General features: G+C 45.6%; 1 protein-coding gene and 1 long non-coding RNA gene across 2 annotated transcripts in view; one reads left to right on the forward strand and one right to left on the reverse strand.

Moving 5' to 3' along the window:
- LOC309505700 overlaps nucleotides 1–20,974 on the reverse strand; it is a 95,249-nt gene extending 74,275 nt beyond the window's left edge. Inside the window, exon 1 of the long non-coding RNA XR_014208558.1 lies at nucleotides 20,901–20,974. This is a non-coding gene — a long non-coding RNA (uncharacterized lncRNA). The remainder of the gene's footprint in view (nucleotides 1–20,900) is intronic.
- On the forward strand, nucleotides 6,440–8,829 carry LOC309505669 (chymotrypsin-like protease CTRL-1). Its single transcript, XM_082179139.1, has 7 exons — nucleotides 6,440–6,589; nucleotides 6,707–6,807; nucleotides 6,900–6,979; nucleotides 7,086–7,167; nucleotides 7,894–8,074; nucleotides 8,194–8,324; nucleotides 8,420–8,829. The coding sequence occupies exons 1-7, from the start codon at nucleotides 6,544–6,546 to the stop codon at nucleotides 8,579–8,581; spliced, it is 783 nt and encodes a 260-aa protein (XP_082035265.1). The 5' UTR covers nucleotides 6,440–6,543; the 3' UTR covers nucleotides 8,582–8,829.
- Nucleotides 20,975–22,008: the final 1,034 nt, after the last annotated feature.

Genomic DNA, 22,008 nt, shown 5'->3' on the forward strand with positions numbered 1-22,008 from the left:
TTAGGCTCACCTGAGGAAAATATCGCACGTATCCCGTCCGTGGAGAGGAATGGCGAGCAAGCGAAGACACCTGAGCAGAATCTAGTACCGGCTAGTTGAAGCGAGTACATGAGAAGAAACTGGCTCCACTCGGAGATTATAGAATCTCGCGAATGTGTTAGGTGTCGCCCAGCCTGCAGCTCTACAAATGTCTGTTAGCGAGGCGCCATGCGCTAGAGCCCAAGAGGATGCCACACTCCGAGTGGAGTGGGCTGTCACACCAAGGGGGTATGGTCGACCTTGCTGCTGGTATGCCAATAGGGCTGGGCGATATATCGCATGACATTGTTATGCGCATCTCGTCAGTAAAGCCAGTTCCTTGATTAGTAGTAAATCGCCATCACCTGCTTTCAGATGGAGCGGCATTTACTACACACAGCCGTAGTTCACTGACAAGCTGAGCCATATCGGATTAATTATTGCAGGCGATACGTCTAGGATCCCGCGGCAGCATGTCCATTGCACATGGCGCCCCAGCCCGTGGTGGAGGCATCTGTTGATACAACAACATGCCGGGAAACTCGTTCTAAGGGCACTCCGGCCCGTAGAAAACTGAGGTTCGACCACGGGGTGAAGGTCTGACGGCAGGCCGGAGTCACTGGAACTCGGAGCGTGCCGTGATGCCATGCCCACCTCGGGACTCGATCGCGAAGCCAAAGCTGAAGCGGTCTCATATGAAGCAATCCGAGCGGCGTTACTGCAGCTGCGGATGCCCCAGGAGCCTCTGATATTGTTTCAGTGGAACCGCACTCTTGTCCTCAAACTGGCGAAGACAAGTCAGCAGTGACTGCTCGCTCGTAAGCTGCGCGCACATGGCGACCGAGTCGATCTCCATACCGAGAAAAGAGATCCTCTGCACGGGGCAGAGTTTGCTATTCTCCCAGTTGACCCGAAGGCCCAGACGAGCTAGGTGCCGGAGCACTAGGTCCCTGTGTTCGCAAACCTGATCTCGAGAGTGACCTAGGATCAGCCAGTCATCGAGATGGTTCAGGATGCGAACCCCGTGTTCCCGGAGGGGAACAAGGGCTGCCTCGATGACTTTCGTGAAGACGCGAGGAGACAGGGCTAGCCCGAATGGGAGAACCGCGTACTGATATGCCCGCCCCTCGAAAGCAAACCGAAGAAATGGTCTGTGTCGAGGTAAAATGGAGACATGGAAGTAGGCGTCCTTCAGGTCGATCGCTGCAAACCAATCCTGCGGCCGCACACACTGGAGGATGCGTTTGGCCGTGAGCATCTTGAACGGCAGCCTGAGAAGGGTTCAAGATGCGCAGATCAAGGATTGGCCATAACCCACCGGATTTTTTCGGTACAATGAAGTAGGGGCTGTAGAAGCCGGACTTCATTTCGGCTGGAGGGACAGTCTCAATCGCACCCTTCGCCAGTAGGGTGGCGACCTCCGCTCTCATGACAGGGGCATTGCCACTGACCATAGTGAAGCGGACTCCCCTGAAGCGGGGAGGAGACCACGCGAACTGAATCGCGTAGCCGAGCCTGATGGCTCTCGTGATGCAGCAGGACAGCCTGAGAAGCTTTAACCAGGCTCCCAGAACTGTACCAGCGGGTCACGCGAATCACAGACGTACCCTCGGTGGTGCAGCGAGGCAGAATGACCGGCCCAGGCGTGGGTGGCATAGCGGCCCGGTGCGGAGGCACGGTCATTAGCCGCGTCCTGCCAGAGGAGGCCAGGGAAGGACCAGCGTTCCACGGGGGCGTGCTCTGGCAGGGGTCTGGCGACAGAGGGGGACGAGAGTGGCGAGGCTCGTGAGCGGCGCGCACTGTCATCCACAGCCTCTTGGGGCTTGGAGGAAGGGGCATCAGTTCTAGAAACAAGAGATTCTCCCCCGGCCCTCCACCGGGGGAAGGAGTGGCCCTGCTACCAGCTCCTGAGAAGAACTGAGCCCTAACTCCAAGCTGCCCGTCTTGAGAGTGCTGCTTAGCCCGGCGTTTGGCCAGCTAAGGGGCAGAGACGGGCAGTGCCGCCCTCCTGCATCCTCCTCCTGCTCGGGCCAGTGAAGGCTCGAGGGGAGGAGTCGCAGGGAGGCGGCCTCGGCGGGAAGTAGACTAAGGAGACCGCACGGACAGATGACCGTTGGTGCAGAAGGCCTCAGTCCGCTTCAGGGGAGGGTCGAAGACTGTTGGGCGCAGTCCTCAACCACACCGCCGAGCAAACCGCCCGTCTCAAGAGTGCTGCCTAGCCAGGCATTTAGCCGGCTAAGGGGCGGAGACAGGCGGTGCCGCCCTCCTACAACCCTCTCCTGCTCGGGGCCAGTGAAGGCTCGAGGGGAGGGGCCGCAGGGAGGCGGCCTCGGCGGGAAGCAGACTAAGGAAACCGCACGGACGGATGACCGTTGGTGCAGAAGGCCTCAGTCTGCTTCTGGGAGTCGAAGACTGTAGGGTACAGTACTCAACCACACCGCCGAGGAGCCTAGCCTGGGACATGGGGGAGCTGAGAAAATGAATTCTCAGACCCCCTCACATCAACCTGGCTGAGCCCATTCCTGGACCACACCTGTGGACATCACCTGGCCCGAGATCACGCAGGTGCCGATATCGCCCGTAGAGCGAGGTCAGTAGTGTGCGTGGCGGATCGACCAGCCCGGACATGGGAGGCATAGCGTCCCTACGTGGGGGCGTGGTCGAGTTTCCGCGTTCTGTCAGTGTTGGCCAGGGAAGGACCAGCGTTCCACGGCGGCCGGGTCTGAAAGAACTCCCGAGTCAGCACTGCCTCGAAGGCGACGCACAGCACTGCATGCCTGTGCCACGATAGTGACAGAGAACATACAGCCCATGATCGCCACACGATCGAGTGCAGCGAAGGCGGAAGACGCCCGCAGGCCGCAACAAGTCACGGGGACCCTCGCGAGCCGGAGGCGACCTGATGCACGTCCGGGAGTAAGGCACTGGGAGCGAGTGCTGTAGAGCAACACGCGCCCAGGAACCAATCGTAAGCCTACAGCGCTCGGGGGGAGGGCGCCACTCCAACCGATGCTTTCAGCTGCCCGGGAAAGCATGGCCATCTGGATCTGACTCGACTAACGCTGACACTCCCGAGGGAGGCAACGCAGTCGAATCCTCATTTCCAGAGGAATCAAGCCCGCCTTGTGATGCTGTGAGTGACATGACACCATCTGCTGGAATCCCGAATGAAAACACTGGGTCCCCGAGAGGAACCAGGCACACACAGAAGCCCCACGGTTTGCGATGTGGAGGGGGGCATGGCCCGAGGAAAGCTCGTCGGAATTATGCCACACCATAACCCTCAGATCACCCTTGCCACCAGCCAAAGCATCCCCTCTCGAGGAAGAGATAGATTAGGGTGTGGCAGAGGGGACTCTCACACAGAGATCATTGAGTCTCGATCTATAAACATCGCGATGGTCATGTTCCCGCAATGAAAACATGACTCATCCACGAGCGCTGCCGAGCGTGATTAAGCCCAACACGCGAAACAGCGCTCGTGACCGTTAGGCAGATGAATCACGCGCCCACATCCAGTAAATACACGGGCGAGCCGTCTTGAAAAAGACGTGCCGCGTGCAGCTCTTTTAGAGAGAGGAAAAAGCTCAGCAGAGTGCTGAAGCACCCAGGGAGAAACACACACACTGTCAGCAGATCACTGCACAGATCAGCAGCAGGCAATGCGATCTCGCTGGAACGCGCCATCACTCCAACACACTGAAGAGCCGCTCGTCTCGTAGAGTGAAGATGATTCAGAATGGCTTGCAGGAGTGAAGAGAACTCTTGGCTCCGAAGCAAAAACATATCTTCATGTTGCCAGCGTACTTCCTTATATACCCACGACTGTATGTCACCTAGTGCCCAATGTTAAATAAACTCCCAGCCACAGAAACCCAACAGACAGTCAAGGTTGAAAAAAATACACTATTAAAATGGGCCAGCAAGCACTAAATAGGAAACACTGATACGTAGGTGAAAGAGTTCACTAAAATCAAGTCTCTGAAACCCTTTAGAGAGAGGTTAAGATTCAGTGACTGGGTGGCTTCTCAGTAGTTCGCTCCAGCTGTCCTCCCTCAAAGCAGTCGAACGGACACGTCCAGAGGATCACGGTAGTCGTCAGATCCCAAAAAAAAAAAAAAAAAAAAAAAAGTTACGGTACTCTAGGGCAGTGGTTCCCAAACCTGTCCTACCGGCACCCCAACACTGCACGTTTTCTTTGTCTCTCTAATCAAACACACCTGATTCAACTCATCAGCTCATTATCACATGGGTTAATGAGCTGATGAGTTGAATCAGGTGTGTTTGATTAGAGAGACAAAGAAAATGTGCAGTGTTGGGGTGCCGGCAGGACAGGTTTGGGAACCACTGCTCTAGGCAACAAGCAGCGAGCATTGAGGGAGATTCAAAGATAGCTACACAGTCTTCAGGACAACACCAGACACCGGAACCACAGGATGGGTATTGCTGAGGCTATAAACAAGCAACCACAATGAACACCAACACCACAGCTAGCAGAAGAACACGCATTCACACTGTGTGGTAGTAAAATATAGTTACAGCCCTTAAGGCAACAATAGCGAGTGTTGAGGGAGGTTCAAGGATAGCCACACAGTCTTCAGGACAACAATAGCGAGCGTTGAGAAAATCCAACTGCGGTACACCGTTGTTCAAGCAGAGAGGCCTAGGAACCATGGGCTTCATTTACAGCACATGAGTGCACATTGAACACAATGACAACCAATTAACAGCCACCAAACAAGTCCTCTCCTCTCTTCCAAAGAACCAGTTTTTATCTCCCTCAACCCAGGCATGGCCAGCTGGTAAACAATTAGTCGCTAATTGCGATCATCAGCTGCAAGGCAGAGGCAATAATAAAGTTACTCAATGACAGGAAGTATCGGCCAAATATGGGTAGAAAGGTGGAGCCTTATAACGAGTTCTAATAAACCAATTACATCACATTAGCAGGGGATTAAGCACAGTCCAAATATGGGCATAATAATAAAACAGGAAGCGGGTTGCCAGGTTTGTCCATAAGCGGTTGTCTAAAAAGAGTCAAGTAGGGCAGATTAGGTAATAGCAACAACAAAACCCACTACAAATTTGATGCACACGCAGAGTGAATAACCACTACAATTCAGAGTGCAAATATGTTCATGCACACAGTAAACACCATCACACATGATACACCACACACAGTAAGGCCCTAATGTCTCTGCCAATTAAAAACGAAAAAGTACTGAGTCAACCTGTGACATGTATGTACAGTAATTATACCAACCATTAACATTTATTACAGTCTTTTACATAATGATCCAGTTTTTTTATATATATATATTTTTTTATAGCTTGGCACGAAGTTCTGGCAACTCAAGAACTTTAAAAAAGGAAGTTTACATAAGCAACAAATCAAGAGCAGAATCAGAACATGTGTTTGAAAAAAGATGAGCCAGATTATCTTTCTACATGTTTTTTTACGGTTCACAGAGATAAGAATGAAGCAAAGGCGCTCTTACGTGTTTCTCAGTGGCTATGTAAAATATCTTTCATATTCTATAGTGTTGTTTGTGAGGAAGTTTGATTATCTTTCCCAGCACTGTGTACAAACTGATGTTAATACTTTAAAATGTACACATAATAATGTTGACAACATTACAATCCAAATAAAGCCTAAATGGCTAGAATTTAATTCAGTTCGAATCAAAATGAATTTCACAAATCTGAATTCTAATTGGTCAGTACAAAATGCCAAGGCTTGCCACCGATAATTCTGTTTAGAAATAAAGAAACAAACATACCAATAAACAAGGAAATAAAAAGTAATAAAAATAAAAATCAACCCCAAAAAATGCCATTACTGTGTTAAAGGTATATGTAACAAACTTTATTTTTATTTTGTATCAGTGGAGAGTTTACTGTAATATAATGCTTTCCAAAAAGTAAATGTAAGTGATGTTGCAGAAAAACACACAGTTGCACAACACTCTCTCCGGTAACTGTGATGACAACTTATTCGACCGGTTGATTAACATGAAGAATTTTTAGTTTTGCTTTCCCTCAGCTCTAATAGTGTGACTTAATCACTCAATTTCACTCTCTTCCTCTTCGGCATCACTGGCTTAAATGACTTGACAGGTTGATTAAAGAATTTGCAACAGGTCAAAAACTTAATGGTAAAGCCACTAATTTACTGTGAACATTCAGAAATACAATGTTAAGTCTTCACTTCATTTACAGAAACACTTTACATTTAATAAATAAAACCTCACAACAGACAACAACAAAAACTTTTTCCCGTCAGGAACATTTCATAACCTATAACTACAGAGGAAGTATGTTGATTTTCAAAGATATAGAAAGAAGTCACACCTTCAAAAGATGCAGATTGTCCCCAGCGATAACAGATCTCAACATTCCTCAGCTGTGAGGTCATTTGAGCAGCTGGGATGGACCTCGATCACATCCCACATTTAATAGATTATATAAAAGCGAGAGAGAGCACCTACAGGTACAACAGTGAGACATCACAAACTCATCGTCATCATGATCTTCACCATCACCTGCCTTGCCCTGGTGGCCTCTGCTCTGGGTAAGTGTCTTCTTTAGAAGTTTGCAAGAAAATTATTGGGTGTACATATATATTTACAAAATGCAAAACCTACACAAAGAGCGTCATGTGTCATGAACTTCTGTTCTTTATCTACAGGTTGTGGAGTGCCAGCGATTAAGCCACAGACGATTGGCAGCAAGATTGTGAACGGACAGAACGCCATCTCTGGTTCTTGGCCCTGGCAGGTCTCTATCCAGGTAACGTTGTATTGGCCGACGTCTATCCTGCGTTTGCCTGATTTGGTCAAAGAGTATATGTCATGTGTTCAATGCTTTTACCTCTGAAACAGCAACCCAACGGATTCCACTTCTGCGGTGGATCCCTGATCAACCAGAACTGGGTTCTCACTGCTGCTCACTGCGGTGTCTTGTAAGAGTCTTCAATCTGACAAATGACACATACAATGGTGCTTTTTTTAGATACTGTTTCTCTTTTCTTTTCATAGTTAGTTTTGTCTTTACTGCTCTCTTTTTAGGGTCGGCAATCATCGTGTCATTCTTGGAGAACATGATCGTGGCTCCAATGTTGAACCCATCCAGGTCAAACTAGTTTCCAAGGTAAAAATGTTGACTAGAGATAAACTCATACTATTTATTTCTGTGTTCAATAACTGAACGCTTTTTAATTGTTGGTTCATTTCTGCTTTTCACACAACTGAACTGAACTGAATCAACACTGAACTGACTTGAGCTGAATAATGACACTATTGTGGTTTTTAGAGCTGCTTTACAGCAGAATTTGAATGTCTCTTATATTTGGTGAATTTTGCATTCTGTTTTTTTCCTGTTTATTACTGTGATCAATATTGTATAAAGTGTTATATAAATAAAGGTGACTTCACTTGACAATAATAAAACGAGATAACTGGACTAGAACAATAAAGACAAAACAAATAATATGCACTATAAATGTTCATTATGAATCCATTATTATCCTTTTAAATTACTTGATAAATTTGACCTGTTAAATTGAATTGAGTGGAGAAATAGGTATTATCTCTAGATTAACTTTTGGTCCTGTCTGTCAGTTTTTTTGAAGTCTAGTTTACCCCTAAAAAAATATCCAATTAGATTTACAGATTTAAAATTGAGCATAGAAAAGAAAACATCTGTACCATATTCTCAAATAAACATTCATGCTGAAGGTAAAAGGGGAAAATGCATGAAAAGCTTAAGACGACAAGAAGAAATAAAACATGCTTACATGTATATCTTAGATTACCTTCCACAAAGTCAGCTTCCACTAGTAACCGTCCATCTTTTTCGTTCTTTCTGTCTGTGCAGGTCATCACACATCCGCTCTACAGCAGCTCGACCATCAACAATGACATTGCATTGCTGAAACTTGCGTCTCCAGTTGTCTTCACTCCCCGTATCTCTCCTGTATGTCTGGCTCCATCAACCATCAACATCCTGCCTGGAACTCGCTGCTTCACCACTGGATGGGGCGCAACTGCCACCACATGTAAGTTAGACAAAGACCTGTTAGACAAAGACGAATTACAAAAATTACTCTTGTATATTACTTGTTTTGTTTTTTTCCACATGACTCTGAACAGTCTGTCTGATGTTTTCTTTTTTCAGGGAGTCCTCTTATCCTGCAGCAAACAGGTCTGCCCATCATGAGTCCTGCTGTGTGCAGACAGATCTGGGGTCAGAGCCAAATCACTGATGCCATGATCTGTGCTGGAGCCTCTGGATCCTCATCTTGCATGGTACGTGAAGACAGATCAGGACAAACACATTACCATATTAACGTTGCTGCTGTTTCGATCTCAAATGTGTGTTTGTGTCTGTGTGATTCCCACAGGGTGATTCTGGTGGTCCTCTGGTGTGTGAGAGTTCAGGGGTCTGGACTCTGGTGGGGTCTGTGTCCTGGGGCATCCGCACTTGTGACACCCGTTTCCCAGTAGTCTACGCCCGTATCTCCCAACTGCGCTCCTGGATCGACAAGACTATCGCTTCCAACTAGAGCGCCAGAGCATTTACCCTTCAAAGGAGGCAAAGGCAGAGTTTAATCATTAATCTGTATTACAGTTGGTCCCTGTTGATGGTCTTTTTGTTTATGACTTTTGGCCTTGTGTCAGTCTGGGCTCCCGTGGCCTGCCTGTTGAGTTTAATGTTTTATTTTTGGTTCATGTTACATGTTACGGTTTTAAACAAATAATGAAAATTTCTGGTAATGAAATAATGAATATAAAATTAAATGAATACAATAAATTGTAATGAAGTGTAATCATTTGACCTTAAAACATAAATGACCATAATACACATAAAGTACAGCAAACAAAATGAAATATAAAATATTTTCCTTACAAATATAAGTACTTTTAAAATATACATTTAAATGGCAATAAAAAAAAATAAAAAAAAACTGTGTTCCACTTTCACAGAAAACAAATGACAGACAAAAGTATTGAAATAGTTAACAACAGTGCATGAAAAGCTACTAGATACTAACTTCCAAACAAGTCAGGATTATCAGATGTTCTCATCTGTACAGATAAACTATTTGCCAAAGGTAATGAAATGCACATGATGTTCTCTTACCACCAAACATATAGGCATAAAGATTGATAAAGACAGCCACAAAAAAAAGTATTCTGATCACATGATCATGTTAAAAATCTTCTTTGGTATTCACTTTTGTAAACATGCCAAGATGACACAGATCAATCGGTTTAATCCTCTATCCATGGTTCTGAAACCTGTGTGATGTCTTGACTCAGAAGCCAAAGAGATCCAGATACAAACTGGAGAGAAACTTGTTGAAAAGGTTCCATTAGAATATGACAAACACTGATGTTCCATATACTGATTCAGACAATCACTAACATTTAAGTCATAGCACAAATATAATAATTCTGATTGCTTATAGATTTAGATGCACTTTTATGAGCTCTACTTTTATGGCTGTTTGTTATTCTACTGTAAGTGGATGACTTAGTAATACTCTGTTGTTTTTCAGATTTATAAAATTAGCTTATGAGCACAACTTAAAATAAAGATTTGAAACGGAAAAAAGGGGGGGGGGGGGATTGAATTTTACAGATAAGTGGTCATTGTCAATAGAACAAAATGCCTTTGAGGGGAAAAATTACATTGTGATTGTTTTGGTTATTTTTGCTTAAATGCAAACTGCCCATTTTGATGAACAGAATGAGCAGGAGCTGGAACATTATGACATTAAATAAAGATATGTAAAGTTTGGGGTCTCCACTGGTGACAGAAAATCAGTGATTTTTTTAGCAAGCTGCAGTGTTTTTAATTAAGTTCCTTCATTGAGAAACTTCCTCATACCCACAAAACCATATCCTTCTTCTCAAAGATAAACGTTAAGACATGAAACAATTGGAGGACATCATTGTTGTCTTGCAATGTTGTCACAGAACATTTGTGAATACCTGAGATGTAACTGATGAATAAAACTGAAACTGAAACTAAACCCACTTTTAGCTGTGTAAGTGTGGAGAAACTGGAAGAACTGGAAGAGAGGGCTATTCTCTGAGAAATCAAATCACACTTGGGTTGATTACACTTGAGTTGATCACCTCCCAATTTACACATCATTCCCTTCACCCATCCCTACCTGAATCCACCCAAGAATCTATATGGTTTAATGTGATTAATTATCATACAGTATTACACATGTTTGGTATCATTTGAGATGTCTCAGTGCGACTGGTACAAATGTCTCATTCACAAAGAGTAAACCCAAAGGTAATAACGTTTTTTAGAGATAACTTGCACACAAAGGAGGTTGGGTCTTTCAGGCAAATGATCTCCTGCTCTCAAAAGGTGTAAACTCAATGCAAATTCCCATTGTTAGCAAATGTTTCCATGTAAATCAACCTCTGCCCCTAGTAAGTCTGGAATGGTGATTAATGTAAATTTCCACTGTGAACTCATGTTTACATTTGAAAAGAGGTTTCTGCCTTGGTCTGTCTTTATAAAGAAATGCAACAAGAGGCTCAGGGTGATTCTGTAACTCAGATCAGCCCATAATGTTGAAGGACCTCAAGGACTTCAGCATTATGTATTTTTCTAAATGTCGGGTTTAGCCTACATCTTTTACTCTTTATCTCTGAGAATATTAATGGTATTGTATTAATTATCTTTGAACTGATTATGAAATTGGCATGATACATTTACCTGAAACTTTTGATTTTATTCTACCTGACTCTGTCATTATTTTCAGTAAAGAGTTAAAAAGAATAGTCAAACATTCGCTCACATGTAATGATGTACAGATACCATTAAAACCTTTTCATTTATGGAGTCAGATGAAATAACGAGAAAATACATATGACAAAATTTATTTCATTTAATCAAATTACTTTACCACAAGGAAAGACAGTAGCGTGCAAAAACCTTCACCCGCTGACCGGATGCCTCCTTTGGGCCGACTGAGTCGGGCTACTCATAATTTAAATTGAATGATCTTAAAGAGACTGCACAATAATTAGGCTACTTTGTTTTGTGCCATGTGGAATCCAACAATAGTTTTGTGAAGACTCAAACTGTTCTTCACTGTCATTGATGTCCCATGTCAACAGTTGAAATTGCACATGTAGACAGACACAAACACACTGATCGCTGACTCGATCAAGTTAATAATAATTTAGCTTGAGAGCATAAAATATTTTAATAAAATAAAAAGAGGCATAAGGAATACAAAAACCAGCCATAAAGTGAACAATATATCATGCACAACTAGACTGTGTATGTACAGTAATTATACCAATCATTAACATTTATTACAATCTTTTACATAATGATCCAGATTTTTTATATCTTGGCGCTTCTGGCAACTCAAGAACTTTAAAAAAGGAAGTTTACATAAGCAACAAATCAAGAGAAGAATCAGAACATGCGTTTGGAATGAGATGAGCAGATTATCTTGTTTTTCTTAGTTTTTTTCTTCTTCATGTGTTTGAAACAAGATGAGCCAGATTATCTTGTTTTTCTTTGTTTTTTTCTTCTTCATGTGTTTGAAACAAGATGAGCCAGATTATCTTGCTGGTTTTTTTACGGTTCACAGAATTATGGTGATTCTATAAATGTTTCAAAAGCAGTTTTCCATTTTTTTAAGCAGACATATTTTCTTTCGCTTTCTCAGAAGAGTGATTGAATGAAGCAAAGGCGTTCTTACGTGTTTCTCAGTGGCTATGTAAAATATCTTTCATATTCTATTGTGTTGTTTGTGAGGAAGTTTGATTATCTTTCACAGCACTGTGTACAAAATGATGTTAATACTTTAAAATGTACACATAATAATTTTGACAACATTACAATTCAAAAAAGCCTAAATGGCTGGAATTTAATTCAGCTAGAATCAAAATGAGTTTCACAAATCTGAATTCTAATAAAACACTTAAATTACATTTAACAATTAGTGCTAACTTTCATTACATCATCAGTCCACATACTGTGAGTCTTACTGACTAAGTAAAGCAAGCTGGCTTTATCTTCCAGTCATAAATTCTGGATAACCAATATAAGTATAATAACCAGTGGACAGAGAGACAATAGATGTGGCATATATATATATATATATATATATATATATATATATATATATATATATATATATATACATATTATGGCAAGCCGTTCAGGAAATAATTATATTTATAATATGAAGTCTTAATATATAGAATGAAAGTCTGAATATATATATATATATAGAATGAATGTCTGAATATATAGAATGAAAGTCTGAATATATATAGAATGAATGTCTGAATATATAAAACAAATGTCTGAATATATAGAATGAAAGTCTGAATATATATAGAATGAATGTCTGAATATATAAAATGAAAGTCTGAATATATATAGAATGAATGTCTGAATATATAAAACGAATGTCTGAATATATAGAATGAATGTCTGAATATATAAAACGAATGTCTGAATATATAGAATGAATGTCTGAATATATAGAATGAATGTCTGAATATATAAAACGAATGTCTGAATATATAAAACGAATGTCTGAATATATAAAACGAATGTCTGAATATATAAAACGAATGTCTGAATATATAGAATGAAAGTCTGAATATATATATATAGAATGAAAGTCTGAATATATATATAGAATGAATGTCTGAATATATAAAACGAATGTCTGAATATATATGGAATGAAAGTCTGAATATATATATAATGAAAGTCTGAATATATAGAATGAAAGTCTGAATATATATAGAATGAAAGTCTGAATATATATAGAATGAATGTCTGAATATATAGAATGAAAGTCTGAATATATATAGAATGAATGTCTGAATATATAGAATGAAAGTCTGAATATATATAGAATGAATGTCTAGGGCCCTTTCGAGTGAACGGGCGAAGATTGTAGATAGCTGTGGGTTGTCCCTGTGAGGTAGAAGGCATGTTTCTTTCTGTAATGTTTGCCTGATAAGCAGGAACTTCCTGGGCTGTGAAGTTCAACGCATTCGCTCTTCCGCGATGAAATAGCGAATACATTTCTTCATCAGTAGAACGATGTTGAGTACGGTTGCCAGTACTTTGGCCCGTACACGCATTCACCAGGGTGTTAATTAGATGATCGTTATTTAAAATTGCTGCTACAAAATTTTGTGTGGACTCGCTCATTGTTCAAAATGTGTATAAAAAATAGTAGATGAATAACACAAGATGGCGCTGATAACATCAGATTTTCATTCCATATATTCAGACATTCATTTTATATATTCAGACTTTCATTCTATATATATATTCAGAATTTCGGAGATGGAAAGATGGCGGCGCTGTGAACGAACGCGTGAAGTTTGCCTCCCGTATACATACAACTTTTCTCTAGATTGCACCAAATCCTTTGAAGCCTCCTTGCTATCCAAAGCCGCCGAAAGCGTAATCTTTCATTCCTGGACGACAAAATTAGCAAATCCCACGGTGGTCGCAGTAAAAACCAACCTCAACTTACTCAGCACTTCAACTCGCCGACGCCGAGCAAGGAAGTGTAACCGGGGAACTCACCAACTCTCTGCACACAGCGCTGGCTCCAATCAATGCCTCACTTCAGTCTATAACTGACACGGTAGCGGCCCACGCTAACACCATTTCTGAAATGGAAACTGCTCTCACTGCCCATTCAGACGGACTATCCACTCTGGACAACGAAGTATCTTCACTGAAAACGTACTCGGTTACTAACGTAACCTCGGTTCTCTCTAGAAGAGGGAACGAGTACTTGCGTAAGAAAATCTTACGCTAGGGGAAAACCTCTTTTCCTCGAGATATTGGAGCCAAAAATTATCCTTAATTTTGCAATAATGTAAAACGCATTGCAGCAGCATGCAGACATGGGCGAGACAGCTCGCGCGCCCATTGGCTGCTCTGCGGCAACTGCACCAGCCTATCGATAGAGGCTCCTCATGACGTCAGAACCAATGAGGGCGCTTCGCGCCCATTACGTCATGTCCCGCCGAAGTCAGGTGGGGCCAGGGCTATAAATACGGCCCAGAGAGGCTGGTTTGGTCAGTTTTTCATCGCTGAAGCGAATCAGAACATGACGCATGCACGGCAAGATACGCAAGTACTCCTTCCCTCTTCTAGAGAGAACCGAGGTTACGTTAGTAACCGAGTACGTTCTCTTACGAGAGGTCTCTCGTACTTGCGTAAGAAAATCTTACGCTAGGGGAACACAATGTAAAACGCCGTGCGTGCTTGAGACATAGCACTAAAGTCCCAGGGGCAGGTGCCCAGGGCTCATACAGTGCCTAATCACAAGGGACTCACAGGGAATCCGGGAAGAGGGGCTAGAATAGCATCATTCCTGTAATATAAAACTCTGATAAGAGCATATTATATCAAGTGTTCCACACAGCCAGGGCGAACTTGGCCTGGACTGATAAATAAGGGGGACTTACACACTGCCCACAGAAGTATATAGGCGATCAGTGATCGACGCTCTAGCAGTTTCAGCATCCCGAGTCGATAGCATCGGGCGGGCAGTACTGAAAAATTAAACCGAGAGCAACTTAGCTTGTAAAGCGGGAACCTCGAGGTTATAAAACCTTATAAATGTAGACGGGGAGGCCCAGCCTGCCGCCATACAGATATCTTGCAAGGCAATCCCACTGGACCAAGCCCACGACGAGGCCATGCCTCTTGTGGAGTGCGCTTTGACACCTATCGGGCATTGCAGGCCCCTGGATGTGTAAGCTAGCGCAATAGCATCCACTATCCATCTGGATAGACTCTGTTTTGACGCAGCTAGTCCCTTAGAACGTCCGCTGAACAAAACGAAGAGCTGCTCCGTCTGTCTGAAAACAGATGAGCGAGACACATATGCCCTTAACGCCCTGACCGGGCAAAGGAAGCCTGCGTCACCTTCCTCTTCAGATACCGGCAGGGCCGACAGGGAGATAACCTGTGCCCTAAACGGTGTATTGAGGGATTTTGGAACGTATCCGTGCTTTGGTTTGAGTATGACTCTCGAGTCATTAGGTCCAAACTCCATACACGTCGCGCTCACTGAGAGCGCTTGCAGATCCCCTATGCGCTTCACTGAAGCGAGAGCCAGAAGAAACACTGTTTTGAAAGACAAGAGTTTCAGGTCTATTGACTGTATTGGCTCGAATGGGGCACCTTTCATGGCTTCCAGAACCGTGGAGAGGTCCCAAACGGGAACTGAGGGAGGTCTGGGAGGGTTCAGCCTCTTAGCTCCTCTAAGGAAGCGAATGACCAGATCGTTCCTTCCTAGTGACTGGCCGAGCGGTGGTTCAGCGAACGCTGCTATGGCCGCCACATAAACTTTGAGCGTGGATGGGGTTCTACCCTTATCCAGCAGCTCTTGTAAAAAAGAGAGGATCTCCGTCACCCCACAGCATGAGGGCGGAGTACCACTCGCTGCACACCAGCTAGTGAACACAGACCATTTTGAGGCATAGAGCCGCCTAGTGGATGGGGCTCTAGCCTGTGTGATCGTGTTTAACACTCCCGCTGGGAGGTTAACGGGTACCCGTTGATGGCCCACACGTGCAGGGACCAATGCTCCGGGTAAGGATGCAAGATCGAGCCGTTCGCCTGTGTGAGGAGATCCCTCCTCACCGGTATCGGCCACGGGGCGGTACTCGTCAGCTGCATCAGGACTGGAAACCAGGCTTGGTTTGTCCAGAATGGGGCGACGAGCAGCACTGGGCATCCGCTCTCCCTGATTCGCTCTAACACCTGGGGTAGGAGCGTGACAGGGGGAAACGCATAGAGCAGGCAGCGGGGCCAGACGTGAGCCAGCGCGTCCCTGCTCTTGGAGAAAAATTCTTGGCAATGAGCGTTCTCTTGAGACGCAAATAGGTCTATTTTCGCTCTGCCAAACGTCTTCCACAGCAGTTCGACTGTCTGCGGGTGCAAAGACCATTCTCCTGCCGGAATATTGTTTCTGGACAGTCTGTCTGGCCCCACATTCAGAAGGCCGGGCACATGCGCTGCCCTGAGCGAGCGCAGATTGTGCTGAGCCCAGATCAGGAGGCGTTCCGTCAGCCTGTGAAGGATTCTGGATCTGATACCTCCCTGGTGATTTATGTAAGCCACCACTGACATGTTGTCCGAACGGACCAAGACGTGGTGTCTTTTTATATGGGGACAAAAACGCCTCAGCGCGTTGTCGACTGCCATCATTTCCAGGCAGTTTATATGCAGAAGCTTTTCCCGTTCCGACCACTGGCCGAATAACGGTCTGCCCTCGAGCAGCGCTCCCCATCCCGAGGTTGAAGCGTCCGTAGACACCACCTTCACACTGGAGGAAGTCCCCAGGCTTACACCTAACCGGTACCAGTCGGTCACTGTCCAAGGTTTCAGAGCTGCAACGCATTTCTGATCGACCTTGAGGAGCGCGAGACCGGAGGTCCAAGCTCTGCGCGGCGCGCGCGCTTTCAGCCGGTACTGCAGCGGGCGCATGCGAAGCAGACCCAGCTGAAGCACTGAGGATGCTGAAGCCATGAGACCCAGCATCCTCTGAAACTTTTTGAGCGGGACCAAAGCGTTGTGGCGAAAAATCTCTGTCATGCGCTGAATACTTAGTCTGCGCTGCGGCGACAGCTGTGCTGTCATAGACAGCGAGTCCAAATCTGTGCCCAGAAAGGATATTTTCTGACTGGGAGACAGCGAACTCTTCGTCCAATTGACTGTGAGACCCAAATTCTCGAGGTGATCGAGTAATACGGTCCTGTGTTCTATGAGCTCTGACTGTGATCGAGCTAGAACCAGCCAATCGTCCAGATAATTCAGCACTCGTATGCCTCGCAGCCTGAGGGGTGCGAGCGCTGCATCCATGCACATCGTGAATACGCGAGGTGCCAGGGATAGGCCAAATGGCAGGACTGTGTACTGATATGCCTGACCATCGAAGGCGAATCTCAAAAATCGCCTGTGACGTGACGCTACTTGTATTTGGAAATAAGCGTCTTTCAGATCTATCGACATGAACCAGTCCCCTTGGCAAATTTGCGAGAGGATTTTCTTGGTCGTGAGCATTCTGAACCGTCGTTTCAGAAGTGCTTTGTTTAGCCGTCTTAGATCTAGAATGGGTCTGAGACCCCCGTCTTTCTTGGGTACCAGAAAATATCTGCTGTACATGCCCCCTTCGCTCTGAGCTTGTGATAAGGGTTCTATAGCCCCTTTGCTCAGTAGCTTCGCTATTTCGGCTCGAAGTAGGTGTGCTACTTCCTTTTTCACCGTAGTTTCGATTCGCGCCGCTTTGCGTTGCGGGCGTCGACCGAACTGTAGCGAATAGCCTCTTTCTATAATGTTCAGCACCCACTCTGAGACCCCGGGGAGCTCTGCCCACGCTTTCGCGTGAGTGGCTAGGGGTGGAATGATATCTGGGCTCTGGCCGCGATCTAGTGGCGAGCGGAGAGCAACAGTGTGCTGTAACATGAGCGCCGCGTTTGCAGCATGCGAGACTGGGGGCGCGCTGATCACAGCGAGCGGTCTGCCCGCGCTCAGTTCTCCTGCAGCTGTGTGCTGAGGGAGAGCGAGCGTGGTGAGCCCCGTGGGGTTTAATATGTCTGTGAGCGAATGAGGGCGCGGGACAACGGGCCCATGCATAACGCTGAGAACACCGTCTGTTTGTGCAGACTGTATGTGCGTTGGTTTCGTTTTTACAGAAACCGTGAGACATGTAGCATGTAGTGTTTGCGGGCACTGGGGCGTGGGCACAATCACAACATTTGGTGCACAACCGACATGAGTCGGTTTTATTTGTGCGGGCCCTGTGTGGCGGGCCGTGTCTGTGTGTAGGAATGGGCACTGGGCAGTGGGCATGTTTACTACACTCATAACACCATCGGCCGTGGCCGGAATACCAGAAAATACACTCTTTTTGGGATTTATCTGGGTCGCCGTAAAAACGGCGTTTGTGTGCAGGCAAGCGGGCTGTACTGCCGACTTGTTTACTGCGAAATACGCTGGAACAGTCGCAATTACTGGAACTGAGCGAGCGAAAATTTTCGGTGGAAGTTCGGCCGCAGCGGGACTTGAACACCGTCGCTTCCGTAGGCTGGCTAGGAAGACTTAGAGGCCTCGGGCTTTACCTCAATCCTCGGCCGTGGCCCACGCGGCGGGGGGGCGGCGGCCGGCGGAGCGAGAGCGCGGTCTCTGATCCTTGGGCTGACGGCGCTGTGGGGCGGCGGCAGCTGGGGGTTGCGGCTGAGAGCTGCGAGCAGACGGCTGTTTTGAGCGACCTGCTGCGGAGCTCGAGCGCTTGGGCAGGAAATGTTTCATGGCCTGCGATGTCTTTTGAACCTCGGCGAATCTGTCTGCGAAATCCTTGACAGAAGATCCGAAGAGGCCAGCGGGGGAGACGGGGGCGTCGAGAAAAGCAGAGCGCTCCGAATCCGACATCTCCGAGAGCGTTAGCCAGAGGTGTCTCTCAGCAACGGTGAGAGACGCCATGTTCCGCCCCATGGCCTGCGCGGCGGATTTAGTGGCGCGAAGGGCGAGATCCGTCGCGCTCCTCAAATCCGTGAGATTCACAGCTTCCGGTCCTTCCTCGTCCAATTTGCGGAGAAGGTTGGCTTCCTCGACGGGAGGAAGAGAGTGGTACCCTTTGTCTTTAGCACCGTCGACTACGGAGAATGCTGCGGACACGGGAGCACGCACTCTGGCTGAAAAGGGGGCGCTCCAAGACTTAGCTACCTCTTCGTGAAGCTCAGGAAGGAAGGGAGCTGGTCTTGAAGGATTTGAAGCACGTTCCCTTTGTAGAAAACAGCCGTCCAGGCGGTTGAGTGCAGGCTGTTGGGGCGTCGACCACTCAAGGCCGAGGCTCTCGACGGCCTGCTCGAGCAGACGCATCAGCTCCGCCTCGATGCTAGCTCTTTTCCCAGAGGGCCGGTGAGAGGGTGGTGCGAGGTCCGCGGAGCTCGACCAGTCCTCACTGCCCGACGCCAGGATAGAGCAACTGTCGTCCTCCACTCGTAAAACTTCCTCATAGTTCTCAATGGCGGACGCGGCGGCAGACGGCGGCCGCTGACCGGCGGTGAGAGACTCGGGTGAAGCAGGCGGCGAAGCTGGCGGGCGCACCGGCGAGCTTTCGCGGGATGGAGGAGGTTCAGGGACCCGCTGAGCGCGGCGCTTTTTACGGCGCGGCAGCTCGGCGGGCGAAGGCGCGGGCGCAGCTTTGCGGAAGAATGCTCGGCGAGTCCGCAGAGTCACCAAAGGCATTAAATCGCAGTGAGGGCAGCCGCCCTCGTCGAGCGCGATAGCTGCGTGATCCTCACCCAGGCAGGAAACACAGATGACGTGGTGGTCCCCGTCGCTGAGTGGAGCTCGGCAAGAGCCGCAGGAAGAACGAGGCATCTTGAAAAAGACGCTCGTGCTCTTTTAGAAGGAGAATGTGCGTGTCGCAGCGGCGAACACACACACACAGCAATGAAAGGATATAGTACGCCGGAAAGCGTCAGCAGAAACGGCGACTGAAGGCGGCGAGATGTCGACCAGCTGCTTCAGATGCACTAATCCCGCTGGGTGCTTGGCTCAGACGGCGTGGCTTCCTCTCGGGATCCAGCGATGCGAAGTCCGCTGAAGAGATGAAAAACTGACCAAACCAGCCTCTCTGGGCCGTATTTATAGCCCTGGCCCCACCCGACTTCGGCGGGACATGACGTAATGGGCGCGAAGCGCCCTCATTGGTTCTGACGTCATGAGGAGCCTCTATCGATAGGCTGGTGCAGTTGCCGCAGAGCAGCCAATGGGCGCGCGAGCTGTCTCGCCCATGTCTGCATGCTGCTGCAATGCGTTTTACATTATTGCAAAATTAAGGATAATTTTTGGCTTCAATATCTCGAGGAAAAGAGGTTTTCCCCTAGCGTAAGATTTTCTTACGCAAGTACGAGAGACCTCTCGTAAGAGAACGAGGTTGGAGTCCACGATGCAGGCGAATGAAGCATTACAATTGGCAGTCGAAGACCTAATTTCCCGCTCCAAACACAAGAATCTCCGCATTATCGGTATTCCTGAGGGAGCGGAGGGGAGTGACGCTCGACTGTTTATGTCCAAGCTGCTCAAAGAGTTAACCGGTGACACACAACAGGACCTGGAGCTGGAACGCGCACACCGTGGCCTGACCCCGAGACCATCAGAAGGCTGCCGTCCCTTTATCATCCGTTTTCACAAGTATATTCATAAAGAGCGCGTGCTTTTGTGGGCCAAGAAGAACAGGGACATCTCGTTCCGTGGCCAGCCTATCAGGATCTTTGAGGACTTTAGCGCCACGCTCGCCAAGAAACGGGCCAAGTTCAACAAAGTGAAATCCCTGCTCTACACTGACGGCATACGCTTCGGTATGGTCTACCCGGCTCGGCTGCGGGTCACTATCAACGGACAGACTCGCACTTTCGACTCGGCGGAGGACGCAGAACTTTTCTACCAGAACTTTAAGAGTAAGTGACATAACATGGACCTTGCAGACGGACAGCCCGGTTTACGAGGTCAATTGGAAAATAACTATGGTGGCTTAGAATGTTTACTCTGTGTCAGAGGAACAGCAATTTAAACGTTTTTTTTTTGTTTTTTTATTATTATTATTATTATTATTATTATTGTTTTTATTTATACATTTTTTTTAATAAATAATAATAATAAATATTATTATTATTATAAAAAAATGTATAGATATATATTTTTTTATTTATACCTTTTTTTTATTTTTATTTTTTTAATAAATAATAATGATGAATATTATTATTATTACTATTTTTTTTTTTTTTTTTTCTCTCCTTTTATTCCTCCCTTTTCTTTTACTGGTGCACATATGTTACATGTTTAGGCAAGGCAAGGCAAGGCAAGGCAAGTTTATTTATATAGCACATTTCATACACAATGGCAATTCAAAGTGCTTTACATAGAAGAAATTAAAATAATGAAAAGAAATAAGAATAATTAAAACAGTTTAGAAAAATAAAATAAAATACAGTACTTTTAAAAAATAAAAAAGGATATTTATTATAGATCTTTCTTTCAAAGGATTCCCTTAAGACTTAAATCTTTCAACCTTCTTTTAACCTTCAATCTTCTTACGACTTCCATCTATCAACTTTCCTTTAACTTTCTTTTCTCCCTCATTTACTCACACGTTCTTTTCACTTTCTTTAGCACTTTAGCACTGCGTTCACATTCTTTCTCAGACGAAAACTTTAATATCGTCATTTAAATACTGTTCTACTTTCAAACCCACATTAATCACTTTCACATTATCACCTTCTGAGTGGGCATTTACAGTTTCGGGCTAAATGCCCTGCTGACATAGGAGAAATTAAAATAATTAAAAGAAATAAGAATAATTAAAACAGTTTAGAAAAATAGAGTAAAATACAGTACAGTACAAACAGTCGGACGAACAGCGGCACAGTGCTCATTCAGTAAATGCACAGCTAAACAGAAGTGTTTTGAGTCTGGATTTGAATGTGACCACTGTAGGAGCACATCTGATCTCTTCTGGAAGCTGGTTCCAGCTGTGGCTGGCATAATAGCTAAAAGCAGACTCACCATGTTTAGAATGAACCCTTGGTATTTCTAGCTGATATGATCCTAATGATCTGAGTGATCTGTTGGGTTTATATTCAGTGAGCATATCTGCAATGTATTGAGGTCCTAGGCCATTGAATGATTTATATACCAGTAATAATACTTTAAAATCAATCCTAAATCTAACTGGGAGCCAGTGTAAAGACCTGAGGACTGGTGTGATATGTTCATATTTTCTGGTTCTGCTCAGAATCCTGGCGGCAGCGTTCTGTATGAGCTGCAACTGTCTTATGGTCTTTTTGGGAAGGCCAGTGAGGAGTCCATTACAATAATCCACCCTGCTGGTGATGAAAGCATGCACAAGTTTCTCTAAGTCTTGTCTGGAAACAAAGCATCTAATTC

This window comes from Leuciscus leuciscus (genome assembly GCF_965113295.1).
Source record: "Leuciscus leuciscus genome assembly, chromosome: 9".
NCBI lineage: Eukaryota > Metazoa > Chordata > Actinopteri > Cypriniformes > Leuciscidae > Leuciscus > Leuciscus leuciscus.

Coding starts and splice junctions, on each gene's coding strand:
- LOC309505669 (XM_082179139.1), top strand. CDS start 6,544: ATGATCTTCACCATCACCTGCCTTGCCCTGGTGGCCTCTGCTCTGG. Junction 6,590..6,706: donor CCTGGTGGCCTCTGCTCTGG/GTAAGTGTCTTC, acceptor CTTTATCTACAG/GTTGTGGAGTGCCAGCGATT. Junction 8,325..8,419: donor CTGGATCCTCATCTTGCATG/GTACGTGAAGAC, acceptor TGATTCCCACAG/GGTGATTCTGGTGGTCCTCT.